This window comes from Muntiacus reevesi, chromosome 20 (genome assembly GCF_963930625.1).
Source record: "Muntiacus reevesi chromosome 20, mMunRee1.1, whole genome shotgun sequence".
NCBI classification, from domain to species: Eukaryota; Metazoa; Chordata; class Mammalia; order Artiodactyla; family Cervidae; genus Muntiacus; species Muntiacus reevesi.
The window spans coordinates 46,414,194-46,434,759 of record NC_089268.1 but is presented as its reverse complement, the minus strand read 5'-3'; the positions used below and the strand labels follow the sequence as shown (position 1 = coordinate 46,434,759).

General features: G+C 41.3%; 1 protein-coding gene across 1 annotated transcript in view; it reads right to left on the bottom strand.

The window, feature by feature from the left end:
• LOC136151249 (uncharacterized) overlaps positions 1-20,566 on the bottom strand; it is a 226,314-nt gene that overhangs the window by 74,284 nt on the left and 131,464 nt on the right. Inside the window, 1 exon segment of the mRNA XM_065912192.1 lies at positions 625-843. Coding sequence (XP_065768264.1) covers positions 625-843 — 219 coding nt within the window.

The following is a 20,566-nucleotide window of genomic DNA, read 5'->3' as shown; positions in this document are numbered from 1 at the left end:
TGCAATCTTCTTAATTGAAAATATACACACATCTTTGTTTTTATCTGTACCATCTACGTTTGAGAAAATGAATTTTACTTGTACTGACATCTATCTGTCTATCTACAGTGTCTCTGAAATCATGTTTATGGAGAGATAACCTTTACAGTATCATCTTTTTCCAGAGGATAATGGCCCAGAAAGCTGCCTGGGCCTGAGTTTGGCAATTGTTTAGATTCAATCATTTTGCAGAAGAAGCAATCTTTGCTTCTCTGAGGATAGATGATAAATCATACTTACATTACTTCTAATATACCCTCAGCCTAAATCTCACTCTGATAAAATCAAAATAGGATAAAATATTGTTGCTAAATTCCCTTTTGGGTTCTACTCAGATATTAGAACATATTTGAATCGGCTAAATTTTAAATAAATATTGACGCACCAGTTAAATATTTGTATACACAGGCCCAAAATGAGAATCTAACTGTAAATAGACATTCCTGCTCTTAAAGACATTTTTGTCTTTTCAACTCATACCTGCATTTTAGGTCTTACGGTAAATGGGTGAGAGAGGAGTTTTGTACTCTCATTGGCCTCTCAAGATGAAAATGCATGCCTTTGACTTTTGGGGGAAGCACTCACTTTGTAATAGGAGTTGAAATGGCCTGGAGGAAAAACCACTGGCTGAGATAATGCAGGTAGAGCCTCAGGAACCAGAGAGAAGCCATCAGCAGGATGATGTACCAGAAGCCCTGGCTTTGCCATTGAGCGAACTCAAGTTCAGAAAACACTGACAGCAGCAGAAAACAGAGATGCTTGAAGAATTCTCCAGATGCAGCGTCAGCAGCAGCTGAGGAACGGCTGCAAACAAAGAAGCAGTCAATAAATCCCAGGCTTAACTAAAGCCCAAAATAAGATATTTTGAGAATGATAAGGAAGACACAGTGAAAGTAAATGTGAATGAAAGTATTTCTTAGCCACCTGGGACTCAAACTAGTTACGGTCCTTTTCACTACAATGGATCACTAAAGGGGAACATACATGCACATGGATATCAGGAATTCCCTGGTGTTCCGGTGGTTAGGGATATGAGCTGTCACTGTCAAGGACCCAGGTTCAATCCCTGCTTGGGGAACTAAGATCCCACAAAACACAAAAGTGTGGATGTGGAAATGCCAATCAAAACCACAAAGAGATATCTCCTCACACCTGTTGTTAACACAATGTCTACTATCAGAAAAAAAAAAAAAGACAATATGTTGATGAAAATTTGAAAGAAATGGAACTCTTAAACACTGTTGGTGGGAATATAAAACCATATAATCAGTATGAAAAAGAATACAACAGATCCTCAAAAAATTTAAAAAGCACAACTACCATATGATCCAGCAATACTCCTTCTGGGTGTTTATCCAAAAAAATTCAAAGCAAGATCCCAAAAAGATGTTTGCACACCTATGTTCATAGCAGCATTACTCACAATAGGCAAAAAGTGGGAAAAGCCTAGCTGTCAATCAAATGGAATAATTATTAGCCTTAAAAAGGAAGGAAATTCTGCCACATGCTACAACATGGATGAACCTTGAACGTATTATGCTAAGTGAAATAAGCCTGTTACTGAAAGAAAAGTACTGTAAGACTCTACCTATGTGAGATGCCTGCTGCTGCTAAGTCGAGTCCGACTCTGTGAGACCCCATAGATGGCAGCCCACCAGGCTCTCTCATCCCTGGATTCTCCAGGCAAGAACACTGGAGTGGGTTGCCATTTCCTTCTCCAATACATGAAAGTGAAAAGTGAAAGGGAAGTCACTCAGTCGTGTCTGAATCTTCGAGATCCCGTGCACCGCAGCCTACCAGGCTCCTCCATCCATGGGATTTTCCAGGCAAGAGTACTGGAATGGGGTGCCAGTGCCTTCTCCGATGTGAGATGCCTAGAGTAGTCAAATTCATAGACAGAAGGCAGAGTGCTGGTTGCCAGGGTCCAGGGGAGAGACAGTGGGAAGTCCTTTAATGGTATGTAGTTTCAGTTTTGCAAGATGAAAAAGCAGTAGAGATGGGTTACCCAACCACATGAATACACTTACAACTGAACTGCATACTTAAAATGATTAAGATGATGCATTTATAGGTTATGTGTGTGTTGCAATTAAATTATTTAAAGAAATATGAAAATAAATTACTGTAAACAATAAACTAATTTTGTTTTAAAAAAATCTTTAAAATTTATACCATAGTCTTGCTTACCTCACCTACTCACAATGATCCCTCTCTATTAAGATTAGATTTAATTATTGGCATATAACTGGTTCAAAGTTAGCTATTTCATTTTGAAAATTGAAGTGAATGACTAACATACCACTAAAAACACATGCAGGAGAATTTGAAACTTAAGAACTCTTGTACTCTTTAATACAATACTGACATTTTCTGTTAAAACTAAACATGAAAGAGTTAGATACAATGATTCTGATTAAGCTCTGGTTTCCTCTCTCTGTGTGGTGTTGACAGCAGGAGATGTTTTCAAATTTTTTTTTAAAGTATGGTTGGCAAAAAAAAAAAAAAAACAAGGAAGGGTTGGGAGTTGGAAAAGAAAGAGTCCTCACTGTATATGGGCACTGTGTTTCTTTTGGGGCGATGTTCTAAAGTGAACTGGAATGATGGCTGCAGTAGTGTGAATATCCTCAAAACTTTAAATTGTTCGCTTTAAGTAGGTGGATGGTGTGGACTATGAACTGGGCTTCCCAGGGGGCTCGGTGGCAAAGAATCCACCTGCCAATGCACAAGACACAAGAGATCTCCTAGAATTATTCGGAATCATTCTAATGTCCTAGAAATATTCTAGAATAATTCAGCAAATTCCTAAACCAAAATTAGTCCTGATTATAAACACATTACCAAAGGAGAAGCTGGTTCCCTGGTACGTAGTCCAAGGGCTTAGCGACTAACTAAGCACAGCAGTTTGAGGCACTGTGGGAGCATTAACAGAAATGGAATTCATAGACAGATTCCAAAGATTTTTTATACAAAAGCTCATCTCTCTCTGAAGACTATCAAATAATTAGCAATTGTACCACCAAAAGAAGATAAGTCATAGAAGTTAAGTCTTTGGGAGGTAAAAAGAAGAAAAACTAAAAACAGTCAGTGAAAGAAAATCCATTATTCCCTTTAAAATCCCAATCCATGACTCTAGCCTTTTGGTCTATACAAGACTAATAAGGTGCTGAACTTGACATTGACAGCTTGTTTTTGTTGTTCTTGGGTGTCTTTTTCCATGAAGATGGAGAGGATCATCTCACTGAAAACCATGTGCCATCTTGTACTAAGCGTGCTTTTCAGTTACTCAAATGAGGAACAGTCAAAGAGGAAACAGGCCCCCCAGAGGCTCTGGTTTACCAACGGTAAAATTGTCAGGAAAGTGACTCTCTTATAGAAGGATTCCAGAATACATTTACCATCATGTGAAATGAGACCCAGGACTGGCTACTCTGCTGAAGGAAAATATTCTGTGCATGATCTCCTCTTTAGTTAATTATTCTGTCACTGTTTTGCCTCTTCAAAGAGAAGGGAAAATCAAACACAGATTTGACATTGTGTTGTTTGCAAAAAACTGGAAAATCTCAAATGATGCAAAACAGAAAAGACAGTAGCTTCTTTGACCTTTGGAAATTTCCACTTTTTTTTTTTCATTTATTGACATGAAATGACTAAGTAGTTTAAATATTTATGCCCAGAACTCACTATCAAGTCATGCTTTTACCATTAGTTTCACCAACAAAGGGTTTCCCAGTCACATTCTGATATACATATTCATTTATAGGATGTTTGATTTAGGATAAATAACACCAACATTTTGTTGCCTACTATCTACATCTAATTCGTAATATTCAATTTTATTGTACATAGTCAACACAACTAAGTATTTGTTTCTATTTGTTTGCTTAACAATAGTAACTATACCATCTGGATTTAAAGGATTGGGAAAACCTTGGCATCAATCAGAGTTTAAAAAATTGAACACTGCAAAGATAGAAATTAATAAAAGAATCAGTTGATGTTAAATGATGTCAAATTAAAGGATGCATCCAAAAGCTCATTAACGGAACAAAACTAGTCAAGTATATCCTCATAAACAATTCCTGAACGACAAGAAAGTCCACGTGAGTGCTTAATGGTTTTGAACTTACACCTGAAATACAAACGTGCACTAGTATAGAACTTCATCCACAATGCTCCCTGCATATATTGTTCTTAAAGCAGATTTCATTCAAAAGACAACTGTGCATCCGTGTCTCCAGATTGCCTTGAAAGAAGGTAACTTTTTCGTTCTTGTGTGCATGCTAGGCACGCTGCGACTCACGGTGTCACAGCCTAGCATCTCCATCCACATTTCAACCCTCCTCTCCTTCCCCTGTAATCTTTCTTGGTTCTGGACAAAGAGTGTGACCATCAAAAGGATAGTAAATGGCCTCTGCCACTGGGGTGTGTAATACCAACAGTGGGAACTGATTTGCTGGTTATGAAAGCAGCCCACAGAGCACAGATCATTGCAAAATCACACTGAGGCCGGCAGCCACGCCTCGGCTCACGCAGGCGGCCTGTCTACTGCTCACGGGGTGAGCTGCCAGGGGGCGTGAGCAATCGGGAGGTCATCCAGTATTCGGCTATTAAATGAAAGCTACTTCTCTGGACTTCAGCCACATTTCATATGATACACATATATCCCCCTTCCATGTCCAGTCCTTACAGGGACCTGAACTCAAACAAGATTTCTGTGATCCATCAGTGCAATAATACTAAAAAAAATAATAATAATGCCAAAATTGCTTTGAAAGAAAGAAAGAAAAAAAAAGCATGGAATGCTTTCCTCGACTGTCTCCTACAGTGAACAGGAGTCCTTAGGTCTGGGAAGGACCAAATCCTGAGATCTGTGAAGTGAAGAGTAATGAAATGGGGGTGAGGGGGTAGGCAGGAAACCCGGGAGGGCATTCCATCACAGAGGCCGTTCTCAGAGGAATAAAGTCCTCTTTCTAAACCAGGAAATACGTTGAATTGGTTGGAGAAGGTCTTTGTATCACCAAGAAGTGTTGATAGAGGCCGAAGCGGCAGAAGTAGAAGAAGCCTGGCCCGCCTGTGTAGGAGTGCAGACTCTTCTCCGGCACCATAGATAGCCCACAGAGTATGTTTTAAGGTGAGGGTGATGAGGAGGGGTGACCAAGAATGAGAAAACCGCCATCAGAATTTTCTAAATGGCAGCTGAGAAAAGTCTCACAAGTGTGCGGCAGTGAATCATTCAGTGGTTTGACTGGTAGGGGCTCTTTGGGCAAGTTCCCTGTGACATCATGTTTAAAAGAAAATGAGGTTAAAAATATATATATATGTCAAGATGAAGAAACACTTATTTGGAAAGAAATAACATTAGTAAAAAACGAGTTACTATATTACTACAATCACGCGCTGGTTATTGGATTAATCTATGTAAATTATAAATGGCATCAGCTTTCTATTTTTAACCAAAGTTGTTAAAATTTACAAATCTGCTGTTGTTTTGTCATGGTTTCAAGTATTGGGAGAAATACTTTCACAAACATGTGCATTCACTTTTAACAAAATGCTTTGGACAAAACTGTTACCCGTTCTTCCAATACTTAGGAAGCTTTCTCAAAAAAGAAAACTTCACAAGCTTATCTGGAGGTTAGCATTTTTCAACTAGATTTTTCTCCCTAAAATTCTGTCTCCTTGGCCAATCGGGATAGTATACTTTTAACATAACACATTGTACTTTGAACAGGTTTAATTCAATTTACAAAAAAATGCTTCTAATTAAGTTAAAAGATCTTTGAAAATTGCTAAATCTTAGGGGTAATCGTATCACTACTGACATTGAAATAATTGATCATTCCCACTGAGGCACAAAAGTATGAATGTTCTAATGAGAAAACAGGGATTGAGTATGTTGAAGGACTCCAAAGAGACTCCCAAATTCTTAAGGCTGTTATTTCCAGCGACAGTCTCCAAATGGGAGTGGGAGGCATCAGAGCGGGGCAGAGGCAGACACAACTTATCCTCCAGTAGAAAAAGAAAATGAAATCAAACTTCAAAAATAAAGTGACATCTTGAAGCAAAGGTAATCAAAGTCCATTTACCTTTTTGAAAATAATAGTTTTTATTTAACATGTGTGTTTCTGCTTTAGGACACCATTTCCTTCCATTTACTAATCCTATCTTCTTTTTTTAAAAAGTGTGTGGAAGTACAGTTGACTTACAATGTTGTGATTTCCGCAGTACAGCGAAGGGACTCAGTCACACAGCATACATGCCACATCCCTTCAGTTGTGTCTGACTCCTTGTGACCCCGTGGACTATAGCCCGCCAGGCTCTTCTGTCCATGGGATTCTCCAGGCAAGAATCCTGGAGTGGGTTGCCATGCCCTCCTCCAGGGGATCTTCCCGACCCAGGAATTGAACCCATGTCTCTTAAACCTTCTGCCTTGGCAGCCAGGTTCTTTACCAGTAGCACCACCTGGGAAGCCCCTTAGTTACATGCATATACATTCGTTTTCACATTCTTTCCCCATTACACAGGTTTATCACAGGATATTGAATATAGTTCCTTATACTGTACGTCAGGACCTTGCTGTTTATCCAGCCTATATATACTAGTTTGCTAATCCCAAACTCACAATCCTTCCTTCCCCCACCCCAAAGAGCACATTCTTCAATACTCTGTAGTAACAAACACTGGATGCAATATTACAATAGAATGAATCTATTTTTCCCAAGAGAAGTTTTCTTAGAGTGAAGTACAAGCAAATGTGGGGCTGCTTTATGATAGAGAAGATATACAAGCGCTTAGGACAGCTAGTGCTCCAGAGTGAATGCCACCAGCGCAGGAAGCAGAAATGCAGTTTTGTCACACTTCTTATTGAAGCGTTCCTTCTGACTTTATGAAATCACTTACTTTGCAGCTAATCTGTTGGTCAGAAGAAGAACGTTTACCTTGCCAATATCTCCCTGGCCTAATTGGTTAAAATGTTTGCAAAGCACTTTATCAGAGAAAATAGCTAAATACTTTATGCCTAATGGAAATTTGATTAACAATTGGAACAATAATGCAAAAGCAGTTAGCTTCGAAAACAATTGCGCTGGCAAGATGAATGATTATATACATAAGATCAGCATTGTTGTTCAGTCCCTAAATCGTTCCTACTCTTTGCGACCCTATCAGCTATAGTCCACCAGGCTCTTCTGTCCATGAGGTTTTCCCAGCAAGAATACTGGAGTGGGTTTCCTTTTCCTCCTTCAGGGGATCTTCCCAATCTTGAGATCAAATCCACGTCTCTTGCATCGGCAGGCAGGTTCTTTACCACTGAACCACCTTCGAAGCCCTGCGAAAAGTACTTAACCTCTCTAGAATAATACCCATAAGACACCTACTTACAATATCTATTTCCAAGTTTCATGGAGCAATCAAAAGGGAGAATGTAATACTTTGGCTCTCGTGCTGTGTTCAGTCGCTCAGTCGTGTCTGACTCTTTGCGACCCCGTGGACTGTAGCCCGGCAGGCTCCTCTGTCCATGGGATTCTCCAGGCAAGAACACTGGAGTGGATTGCCACGCCCTCCTCCAGGGGATCTTCCCAACCCAGGGATTAAACCCAGGTATCTCGCATTGCAGAGGGATTCTTTACCATCTGAGCCCCCAGGGAAGCCAATACTTGTCTCATAACAAGTGTCATTTAATATTAGCCAAAAGTTATTTTCTTATCAATAATAATAATAGTATTTTCTAAATAAGTAACAAGGAAAATAATCAAACTTTCACTCTCTCCTTTGTTGACTTCAGAGACATGTTCTAGCTGTTGAAATAAAATTTAAATTCTTCCAATTATATCAAGACAAGTCTTACTAATCATTAATGTGTATCTTTTTTGAAAACTTTTAAGTAATGACTTAAAATAGAGGGGAATATATTCTCATAATTTAGCACAACAAAATACATAATAGATTAGCACTTTTTCTTTCCAATTTAATTCTGAGTTGTTTTATTTAGCCACCTATTATAAAAAGTAATTTGTGTTGATAGCTCTGAGGAAATTTAGAAATTAAAGAGCTAATTAAATTCCTTCAGAGTAATTTTTGAGTCTCTGTATCAATATATACATGTGTGTGCACGTATTGAAACATCTGCAAGTGGCCAAATACAGCTAGACATTTCTAGAAACTGACCTTCCATCCTGACTGCTGAGCCTGTTTCCCCAGAGCAAATAAATCTAACTTTTAAGCCATATTTCCAAAGAAATTGTAGTTCGTGCACCTGGTAGACTGAACTAGAATGTCAGAAATTACAACCAAGTTAGGAAAGAAAGGTAATGAGAACCTGACCTATTTGTTGTGAACTTGCTATGGATGGAGAATCTTAAGGAAATCTTAAGTTAAAATAATAATACATATCCTATGAATTATTTAAATAATGATCCCATTTCTATAAATCATTTGACATCTTCAAAGTTACATTTGAATGGTATTTTTATAAGTGCTTTGCCTGCATTTTTTTAAAATAGTTTTTCAAACATATTACAAAAGTTTTATTTTAAAAAGCCACATCTGGTGTAAGAATTATGGGATATCAACCTGAAACAGAAGTATGATCACAACTTGCAAAATGCATTGCTAAGCACCAAAGAATTGGTGCTCTCGAACTGTGGTGCTGGAGAAGACTCCTGAGAGTTCCTTGGACTGCAAAGAGATCGAGCTAGTCAATCCCAAAGGAAATCGATCCTGAATATTCATTGGAAGGACTGATGCTGAAGCTGAAGCTCCAATACTTTAGCCACATGATGTGAAGAGCCAACTCGTTGGAAAAGACCTTGATACTGGGAAAGATTGAAGATGAAAGGAAAAGAGGGCAGCAGAGGATGAGGTAGACTCAACAGACATAATCCGAGCAAACTCTGGGAGACAGTGAAGGACAGGGGAGGCTGGCATGCTGCAGTCCGTGGGGTCGCAGAGAATGGGACACGACTTGGCGACTAAACAGCAACGGTGGCTGACTTAATGTTGTATATACATCCTTTCATTGCAAGAATGTACTATTTCTGTCAATTGAAAGTCTGACCTGTAAAATGATAGCTTCTTTATCTTTGCACTTATTGAAGTACACCTTATCCAAGGAGACAGCTGAGAACGGTGATTAGAACACCAAGGTGAACAGAGGTCCCAGAAATGTTTGGTTCTCCCCTACAAGAGAGGCTTCTTGTACTGCAGGCAGAGGACCCACCAGGAAGAGAACCTGAGATCCACAGACACCTGTTCTGAGCAGAGCGTGCAGAGCAGGGAAGAAGGAAACCCTGGCCCTTCAGGAGGGTGTAGCCGAGTCCTTGACCGATGCTCTGGAGCTGGAGTGGCCCTCAAGAGTTGTCCCAAAAAAGAAAAAAAGGCAAAGAGACAAAGCATGTGTCCTTCCTCCTCAATCCACTGTCAGCTGCCCTGTGGGGGGGCTTCCAGACAAGGATACCTCCCGTGACCAAGGATAGTCACGAAAAGGACCCCTCGGATAATGGGAGACAGCGTGACTGCCGGGAGAACGTGAAGACCACTCTGTGCAGGTGGCGTCTGATGAAACCAGAGTGAGATGAAACCACTCTGGCTCCAGGTCAGACGATGACTATGGGGAGAAGTGTTCTAATCAGAGCCAGTAAGCCCCTGGGTCTAGTCATCCCTGAGGCCACTGGCCAGTTCTCTTCTTTGTCTTCTACCACTATCCACTCCCACTGTTCTTTAATGTGAGCAAATGTATATTAATTGTTGTCATTTTGACCAAAGAATCCTAATATAAATCCTAATATAAATTCAGCGTTTGCCAGTTTGGGGGCTTGAACGGGGAGAAGGAGAGGGAGAACCTCTTTCCTGTGGATCAGCAAAAAACGGCTAATTAAAATAATTGTAAGATTTGCACAGACCATGTAGCAATGACTAGTTGGCTCCCGGGAAGCACTTCTCAATCTGACTGTCCCTGGCCCACCTCCAACTCTCAAGACAAAAAGAATCTAGAGGTCCCCATCTCTAACTCCTCTTTGCAGCTGGGAGGTTATCCGACCCAGTTATGGACAACGAGATGCAAGGAGCAGGTTTCTGAGAGATTTCTGAGAATTCGAAGACTCTCCCTAGTAGGAGAGAGAAATTGGGTTATTGATTTTGATGTTGCTGTTGTGGTTGGTGATCCACGTGTGGGTATGTTTTATGGGGTTCGTTACTAAATGCCCCACTGCCTGTATCACAAACAGCAAGTATCATTTAGAGAGGTTGCCATGAGATTCCCTAACTAAACGTTTTTCCAGCCGAGCTTCTACATGTGTGTGTGTGTGAGTGTGTGTGTGTGAGTGTGAGTGTGTGCGTGTGAGTGTTGTGTGTGACTGTGTGTATATGTGCATCTGTGTGTCTGCGTGTACTGTGTATGTGTATGTATGTGTCTGTGTGTGTGTGAGTGTGTGTGTGAGTGTGAGTGTGTGCGTGTGAGTGTTGTGTGTGACCGTGTATATGTGCATCTGTGTGTCTGCGTGTACTGTGTATGTGTATGTATGTGTCTGTGTGTGAGTGAGTGTGCCTGTGTGTGAGTGTGAGTGTGAGTGTGTGCGTGTGAGTGTTGTGTGTGACCGTGTATATGTGCATCTGTGTGTCTGCGTGTGCTGTGTATGTGTATGTATGTGTCTCTGTGTGTGAATGTGCCTGTGTGTGAGTGAGTGTGTGTGTTCAGAAGCAACTTACAGGCCTGGAGCTGCATCTCCCTGAGGGCAACTACAGACATGCACACACATGTAAAAACATGGTGAAAATATGTTATTTTGTGAAATGTTATATCTTCTGTACTCTTCCTTACAACATTAATTATTAGGTCTAACTTGGTAAACACAAAACAAAGCACTCAATAGGCAATTTAAGAGCGCAGGTAGGCAAGCTCAGTTGCTCAGCCATGTCCGACTCTTTGTGACCCCATGGACTGCAGCCCGCCAGGCTCCTCTGTCCCTGGGGTTTCCCAGACAAGAATACTGGGGTGGGTTGCCATTTCCCTCTCCAGGGGATCTTCCCGACCCAGGCATCAAACCCACGTCTCCTGCATCTCCTGCACTGGCAGGCAGATTCTTTAGCACTGAGCCACCTGGGAGGCCCCCAATTTAAGACACAGTATATTAAATGAAAAGGATATGGTATGATGTGATAGCAATATATGAGCTACTTAACTATTCTCTAAATTAGCTCTGAATGGAAACACCCAATACTACATTAGGAAATTCTAGATTCCTGAATGTAAGGGATTTTCAAAAGAAGGGACAGTGCAAAATCCCTATGTGAGGCAAATCATAGTAGACCTCCCCAAGGGGTGAAAACCATACTAGGAATTTGAGCCCAAGTCTTATGAAGCCAAAAAGGCATTACCTTTTGTCTTTCTACAGCGGTGAAGAGCTATATGGAAGGATATACCTGAGATATCGGATCTCATCTTCTAAAACCATTGAGCATGTTTAGAAATTAATCCCCGTTTATATGACAATTGATCAGATTTTTCAGAAACAACTCGTAATCCAAAATCCTGAAGTCATGAGCTCATGAAAAACAAAAATCCTCTTGTTTTCCTTCAAGATTGTGGCTATAGTGTCTTCATTTACTTTCTGAAAACAGCAGAGAAAGAATAAGGGCAGATTGCCAAGTCTGAGAGTAGGGACGTCCTTGAAGACAGCCTAAACCAAAATAAACACAAAAACAAACATGTCTACAGTGAAAAGATAGTAACACTGCATTATAATTAGCTGTCTCAGGAAGTGAGGGTATTTTCAGTTAACTGAATGGGTGACAATTACTTGGATTACTGTCGTGCTTAAAATGTCAGTGTTAAATGATTGCTTTAAGCACATAATAATAAATTCTGCATTCTTAAGTGGCAAATACAACAAAGCCAAATACAGAGAATGTTTTTAGTGGAAGCAAAACTTGAACATGAACAAATACCTGCAACACACATTTTCAAAACACAGGAAACAAAGGAGGAATAGCAATCGATCAGCAGACATGGTTCTGATATTTACCACTTTACTTAAAATTAGGAAAAGGTCAAAATCTCAGAGAGACAATCAGTTTAGGGGCACACCCACCATTTCCCAGGTAAATGCATAAGGACCGCTGAGAATTTCTACAGAACCTGAAAGGCTTCTTCCTGGGAATCTGTTAATTATAGCATTTATGAAAATAGCATTGGTTAATTTCACACCTGCCATTAAATCCTACATGATTTCCTGGGATATGTTGTGATTACACTGTAGTCCTGCAAACCATATTTTCCCCATGTCAGTGTTAATTGTACAGGATTAAGAAATAACAAGTGCCATTCGCTCATACTGCCACTGTTGGTAACGTTTCTCCTTGTATCCCGCGTAAGCTTGGCTTCCTTTTGAATCCCCCAGTCCCTTGAGCAAGCATAAACTGCTCAACTGGGGCAGTTTTTCCTTCCTGCAACCCATGCCGCCTGGAAAGCATACCACGGAGCAGGAAGCTACATTTAACCTCAAAAGACAGTTCTTGCCTTTGCCAACTCAAGTCTACTTTGTCAGGTTGGAAATTCTTTTCCTCATCACCTCTGGTTCAACCAACACTATTTTAGGAGAACAGAGAAGAAACATTCTGGTCTCTGTCGCTCTCCTTTTCTTCCCTGGGGAGGAAAGACAGGCGGATCCTGAATATGGACCCTCTAACGGGAAGGTTACGTCAGGTCTGGGGTGGATGAGAAGTCACTGTGGCTGGGAATGTCTAGGACCATCTGCTGAGAAGACGGTTCCTGAGAGGGCTTTGAAAGCCTGGCAGGATTTGGGTTGGTCAAGGGGTAAGAGTCGGAGAATCATGACAAAATAAAAGCAGAATCCCAGAAGAGAGTCATGGCAGGGTGACAGGACTAACCTAGGTGGCTCCCATCTTTATTTACGGAAAAGGGAAATCAATCTCCCCCCGAAAGACATTGAGAAATAACAAGATTTTGAAAAAGACTCATTTACTTTTATTGTTCGTATCCTGAATCAGACACTTCTGGATAAAATATAAAGAGAGAAAAGCTAATCTATTCCTTCAGCTCTAAAAAACTCATGTTCTTATTGTGTCAAATTAGTATGGGTCTCCTCTCAGCATTGCACACCCAGGAGAGCTGACTGTCGTTGTTTGGTCGCTAACTCTGTTGCTCTTCTGTGACCGCATGGACGGTAGTGAGCGCCAGGCTCCTCCATCCATGGGGTTTCCCAGGCGAGAACGCTGGCGTGGGCTGCCATGTGCTTCTCCGGGGATCTTCCCGGCTCAGGGATCAAACCCACGTCTCCTGCTTTGGCAGACAAGCTCTTTACCGCTGAGCCACCAGGGAAGCCCGAGCTAACTGTTAAGAGCTTCTAAACTTCCAGCACTGAAGGAAAAATCTATCCTCCTTCGAAGAGAAGGCTTCTATGACAAGTTTGATTTAATAAACAGACAAGTCAAGGAGTCAATCACGGGGATTCCCAGGTGGCTCCGGCGGTAAAGAATTTGCCTGCAAATGCAGGAGACGCAAGAGGCAAGAGATGTGGCTTCAGCTCCTGGGTTGGGAAGATCCCCTGGAGAAGAGCGTGGCAGCCCACTCCAGGACTCTTGCCTGGAGAATCCCAGGGACAGAGGGGCCTGGCGGGCTGCAGTCCAGGGGGTCACACAAAGAGTCGGACGCGACTGAGCAACTTCTCGCGCGCGCAGAGAGGAACCTCACCCATTTTCAGGCACACACCTGAAAGCCTGCGGTGAGGAAGAATCTGGGAGGAGAGCCACTCTGCTGACTCAGCACCACCTTGTCATAACAGGAAAGTAACTGAATCACTGCTCGGTCACCCGCTGAGTAAACACTGGCGGCGCATCGCCTTCGTATGAAGGGTGCAGAGACGGGACCTGCTTCAAGGTGACATTCCGGTAGGCGAGAGCGAGGCGCTCCAAGTCCCAGCGAGCTGCCCCTGGGAGACGCCAGGAGATGGCTGAACACCCCGCTGCGTGCCTCTGACTGCCCCTGCTGCACTGTTTTTCAACTAATTTCTAATATGGGAAGGACTTCGTGAGATAATTACCCAATTAATGAGGAAAGGGGGAAAACATTAAATGTGGTTGCAGCAATATTAATAGCCTGATGCACGTAAAAACCATTTTCTGAGACTTTTCTTCCAAAGTCCTGTACAAATAAGCAGCTATTTTAATTATTAAATAGAGAAAATAGGGAAATTTTAGCATCAACTAAGATGGCTTTATTATGACTGCCACGAATATTAGTATTGAAAGAAAGAACTATTAATGCTTTTGTTTAGACTGTAGGATCTAATTCCTTGTAAATGCTGTTGTGTAATGAGAAAGCAAAACCAGTAGAATTATTTGGGGAAACAAGATATCCTGGAATAATACTTTCATTCTGTTCAACCATGCATGCTCAGCTGCTCAGTCATATCTGACTCTTTGCAGCCCCATAGACTGTAGCCCGCCAGGCTCCTCCGTCCATGGGGATTTCCCAGGCAAGGATACTGGAGTGGGTCACCACTTCCTGCTCCAGGGGATCGTCCCAACCCTGGGATTGAACCTGCATCTCATGTGTCTCCTGCATTGATAAGCACATTCCTTACCACTGTGCCACCTAGGAAGTCCCATTTGGTTCAATATAATATATATATATATAGTATATTATATAACATATTAATATATTAATATATATATATTAATGCCATAAAACCTTTATCTGCTTGGCCCTGTCCTAAACATTAGGGAAAGAGCCTTGAAGACTATGGTTTTGAAAAGCAGGGGGGTTTCAAATAACGTATTTTTAGAATGTTTTGAAAATATTTAAGTATTTTAAGGAATAGACTGCTTCTTTTTCCCTAGGAATTGCACAACTTTGGACAAGGCATTAATGCTTACTGGAAGACTGCAAGAGTGTCAGCAACGTGGATCAAGACAATGCTGTTTCCATGGGAAGTTGAGGTCTGAGGTCTATTTGAATTAGTGGTTTGTTTGTTTTTTTTTTCTGAAACCATTTCAGTCAAGAAATCAGAATATTACTCTCTGTCTTCTCCCATTTAATGAAGAGCAGGAAGCCAGATGCCACCAGGCACCAGAGCTGGCACGGCCCGTTCTATGACGGTGAGTTGCCAAGAGGCATGCTCTACACCCTGGCATTTGCATCCAGAACTGGGAAACCATACTGGAGTGACACTGTATCCACAGACAAGAGGGATGAATAAATCAGCGATAAATGAAGTACTAAAAATGTCTAATTTCCCATACAGTGCTTCCAGCAACAACCGAAATTAAAACCCTGTTAACACCCAGCTATAGTGCCTACAATCTTGTTGTGAGTGCGCCGAAGCAAAGGTTCACCGTAAAATAAAAGAAGGAATGAATATGCATTCGTAGCTAGGATGATCTGGCTGCTTCAAACACCCTGGTGCCGAGAAGTCAATGTGTCAAATCCTGTATAAATTCAGAAGGTTCATGGTTTTAGAGCCAGGAAACATGCCTCCTGCTTTTTAAAGTAAGACACAAACTGGAAATGTCAAGATACAATGTCAGTTAAAGGACAGTTTTAAAGACACTGACGGAAACTTTTAGGCTTCCCAGGTGGCGCTAGTGGTAAAGAATCCACCAGCCAATGCAGGAGATGAGACAGGGGTTCGGTCCCTGGGTGGGGAAGATCCCCTGGAGGAGGGCATGGAGACCCACTCCAGTATTCTTGCCTGGAGAATCCCTTGGACAGAGGAGCCTGACGGGCTACAGTCCACAGAGTTGAACAGAGTTGAACAGGGCTGAAGTGATTTAGCATGCACACACGTACGGAAATGTTCAGGATCTCTGCCAAATTCTACACCTTGAACAGGAACGGGTTAATGGAAATTCATTTCAGCAAGACCTGGGTCCATAATATGTCTATTTGTGTCTCCACACCTTTGGGTCCAGTGACATATTAAATATGCAGCTGACATTCCACACAATCTGTGACCTGGGACTGGACGAGTATGTGTTTGCTTTCTTAGGAATCTTCCTGTTCTCCTTTGCTGAGCTGCCAACATAGATAAACTGGGCTACATTTCCTAGAATCTCCTTTCATGAGGGTTAGAATCACCCAAAAGCAGGATCAAATTATCCTTTAAAAAGTAAAAACCAGCTACATCATTTGCAGGGACCAGTACAAAATGAAAATATGGGACCCTTACTAGTTTGCAAGAGCTGTCATCATGAAATACACAGGCTGGGTGGCTTAAACAACAGAAATTTGTTTTCTTATAATTCTGGAGGTTGGAAGTCCAAGACTGAGGTGCTGGCTGGGTTGGTTTCTTTTTCTTTTTCTTTTTTTTTTTTTTTTAAGGTTAGTTTCTCTTGAGGTCTCTCTCCTTGGCTTGCAAATGGCCACCTTCTCTCTATGCCCTATTGAGGGCTTTCTCCTGTGTATGTATATTCCTGATGTGACTTGGTGTGTCTGATTTCCTCTTCTCATAAGGACACCAGTCGTATTGGATTAACACCCACCCTAGGACTTCATTTTAATTTAACCACCTTTTCAAAAACTTTATCTCCAAATACAGTTACAATCTGAGATACTGGGGATTAGGGCTTCAACGAATGAATCTGGGCGACATGATACCTTGTTCAAATAGCAAGAAAAAAGTAGATTAAAGGTTGCTGCTGCTGGTTAGTCTAAGTCATGTCCAACTCTTGGTGACCCAATGGGCTGTAGCCTGTCGGGCTCCTCTGTCCATGGGCTTGTTCAGGCAAGAATACTGGAGTGAGTTGCCATTTCCTTCTCCAGGGGATCTGCCCAACCCAAGGATCGAACCCACGTCTCTTGCCACATTGGCCGGCAGGTTCATTAACCACTGAGCTAACAGGGAAGCCCCTCTATTAAATGTACTAAAACTGGGTCGGCCTCTAGGTGGGTGTTGAGCCAAAAGTCACACCCAAGTTAAAGAGTGGGAGCAGGAAGGATTTACTACTTTCAGCAAGAAAGGAGTACCCCAGGGAAGCTTTCCCAAAGCATGTCTCCCCAGTAGCAAAAGTGGGGAAGTTTTAAGCTAAGGGTAAGGAAATTAACTCTGAATATTCATTGGAAGGACTAATGCTGAAGCTCCAATACTTTGGCCACCTGATGTGAAAGGCTTACTTATTGGAAAAGACCCTGATGCTGGGAAAATTTGAGGGAAGGAGAAGGGGACGACAGAGGAGGAGATGGTTGGATGGAATCACTGATTCAATGGACATGAATTTGAGCAAGCTCCGGGAGATGGTGATGGACAGGGAACCCTGGGGTTTTCCATAAGGCCCCAAAGAGTCAGACACAACTGAGTGACTGAACAGCATATTCATGACGGGGCTTGAGAGGTCAACAGAGTTCAAGCTTTAGTTGATTGAAGTCATGAGGTCAGAGGGTCAGAAAGGTCAACCTCCTCCTCTCTTAGGTTCTAGATGGTCTGTCTTTTAGTGCATGCTCAGTCGTGTCTGACTCTGCAACCCCATGGACTGTAACCCGCCAAATTCCTCCGTTCATGGGATTTTCCTGGCAAAAATACTGGAGTGGGTTGCCATTTCTCTCTCCAGGGGATCTTCCCTACCCAGGGATCGAACTGTTGTCTCTTGCCTCTCCTGCATTGGCAGGTGGGTTTTTTCCTGGCTGAGCAATGGGGCAAGCCCCTCAGGGACTGAGGGACTGGAGCGCCTGAGGAGTTTAGTTTAAATCCTGCAAAACAGACCAAGAAAGTGTTCCACACTAATCTTAAGCACCAGTCTTTAAAACTGATGCAGCACCTTTCCTTTTGTTACTGCACTTGCCTGATAACAGTCCTTTGTCCCTGCATTCTTTTGTTCCTTCAATATCCTTAATTACTGAGACCAATTCTGGGGCAAGCATTGTGGCCAAGCTTAGATCACAAAAAGGCTTAGGCCAAAAATGACTTCTTTCATGTAAAGAAAGCCAGGCCTGGTTCTCTTTTTCTGGGGGCTCCCTACAATATCCTCTTCCACAAAGACATGGAGCCCTGAACAGAATTCTGGACTTCAGATGGAGCTCAGTCACTTGCAGAGTATTATTCACCAAGAAAAAGAGTACGTTTTATGAGCTGGCAAATTATGTCTCTGATAATGATTGTTTAGAGGCATAAATTTCCTAAATAAATATTAAATTGTTTTTATAAGGAAGAACTTGATTATTTAACATTGTGGTTTGTGCTTTTTTTTTTTTTTTTTTTTTTTGGACAAACTAAGTGTAGAGATCGACAGTCCATGTAAAGACCTTTATTGTTTGCTGTTGAGATTCAAATGTAATGTTTACAATAACCCATGAGAAGTTCCTCATCAATGAGACATGAGACGGGAAACATGTCACAGAAATTAGCATTCTGCCTGTTAAGAAAGAGAACTCCATCAGTTATCTTAAACTCATTTTTAAACACACGTAAATGTCTTTTCAGAAATGAAGAGGGTACCAAGAAAGAGAATCTATTTCAGAAAGGATTACCAATTTTGTTTTCAATTCTTATAATATTGTAATAAAATTGAATCTAAATTATCAGGCAAGTAAATAAATAGGGCTTATCCAGCAGTTCAGTGGTAAAGAAACTACCTTCAATGAAAGAGATGCAGGTTGGATTCCTGGGTTGGGAAGATCCCCTGGAGAAGATCATGGCAACCTACCTTGCCTATTCCAGGTATTCTTGCCTGGAGAATCCTATGAACAGAGAAGCCTGGCAGGCTACAGTCCATAGGGTCGCAAAGAGTCAGAAACGACTGCAGCAATGCAGCATGCAAAATAAATAATACAATCATTCACATTAAAAAAAGAAAGAAAGAAATAGTGTAGTGACATTGTAAAGCCAAAGTATTTTTTTTTAACTGAAAGAAAAGATTAATTTGGAGATTAACTGGTAAACAGTGCATAACAAATGATATCAGTAGCTAGTTAAAAGTCTTTTAAAAATAGGTTATCCTGTGTCTTTAAGTAATAAGACTGGCCAAGAACATCTGAGACATTCAAATGCTAATTCACAAAATAAATTTAAAAAGAAAATTTCTCTGCACCCTCCACCCCTAAATTAACTTCCTGTTTCCCAGATAGCTCAGTTGGTAAACAGTCCGCCTGCAATGCAGGAGACCCCAGTTCCATTCCTGGGTCAGGAAGATCCGCTGGAGAAGGAAGAGGCAACCCACTCCAGTATTCTTGGGCTTCCCTGGTGGCTCAGCTGGTGAAGAATCTGCCTGCAATGTGGGAGATCTGGGTTCGATCCTTGGGTTGGGAAGATCCCCTGGAGAAGGGAAAGGCCACCCACTCCAGTATTCTGGCCTGGAGAATTCCATGGACTGTACAGTCCGTGGGTTGCAAAGACTCGGACACGACTGAGCGACTTTCACTTTCACTTTTAGATTGAAAGGGCTAAAAATATAACAAGACAGTCTTGATAAGTTCAAAGGAAGGTCCCGAGCTTAAGGGCACAGTAAATTTGCAATGTTTGACTTAACAATTCTGTTCGACATAGTTTTATTTTCCTAAGCCCAGGAAAAGAAATCATTCATAGGACATTAAATCCTTGGTCTTCCAAGGAGAAAACTAGGCTGAAAATTTTGTGAATTTTGTCTTCGGTTTAATTTTTATTTTAAGGGAGATTTTACCGGGAAGGAACAAAAAAACTTGCTTGGGGTGGCAATACTTTGAGAAATGTCTATGTGGCTTAAACAATGCCAACTCCTTTGAGACCAAATCCTTGTGAATCTGGAGAAGAGTCCTGTACAAATTCCCGCTTCCCTTTAGCGGTCACTGTATTCTTATTGGCAAGAGGAGGGGACATCAGTTAGTATTCGGTCGCCCACCAACTCATTAGGAATATAACTTACAACCAGATATATGTGAGTGTGTACTAGGGTGCTGGAGTTGATTATAGAAAGAGGAGAACTCGCAGATGAGTATTTTTGTTGCTTCTTAGACTAAAGCTACTGTTAGTCAAGTTTTTTTTTTGGTTTTTTCTTTTCTTTCTTTTTACTGAAACAAATACGAAGAGGAAGGTGGATTTTTCTCTCACATAAATTAGTTCAACCATAGCTATTAATAGTATGTTCTTTGGGTGACTGTAAATAATAAAAGTTATGACGGTTCAGATTCAGGGAATTAAAATCTTTAAGAGATTTTGCTTTTGTGCCCTTAATTTCATCAATAGTGTCTGACTCATAGTATGTTACTCAGAAAATATGTTAAATGGATTAATTACTACAGGGAACAACCACAATATTTCTCAATTTGTAGGCACCTGTGCAAAAAAGGAGAACAGTGTTATCTTAGAATAATACAGGAAGACTGAAAATAGTTGTCATGTGGAAAATTTTCAAAAATGCTTATCCAGAGAATTGAATATATAATATTTACTACCCAAAAACGTGAGAAAGCATAGACCTTCTTCAAAATCTAAAGAGAAATGCTAGTGTTCTCTGTGGTGTCCCATGCCTGTATTATTCTATTCCCTGTGGTCCCTATGAGTCAGTGGTGGTTTATAGTCCCCTGCAATGTCTTCCTGGAATC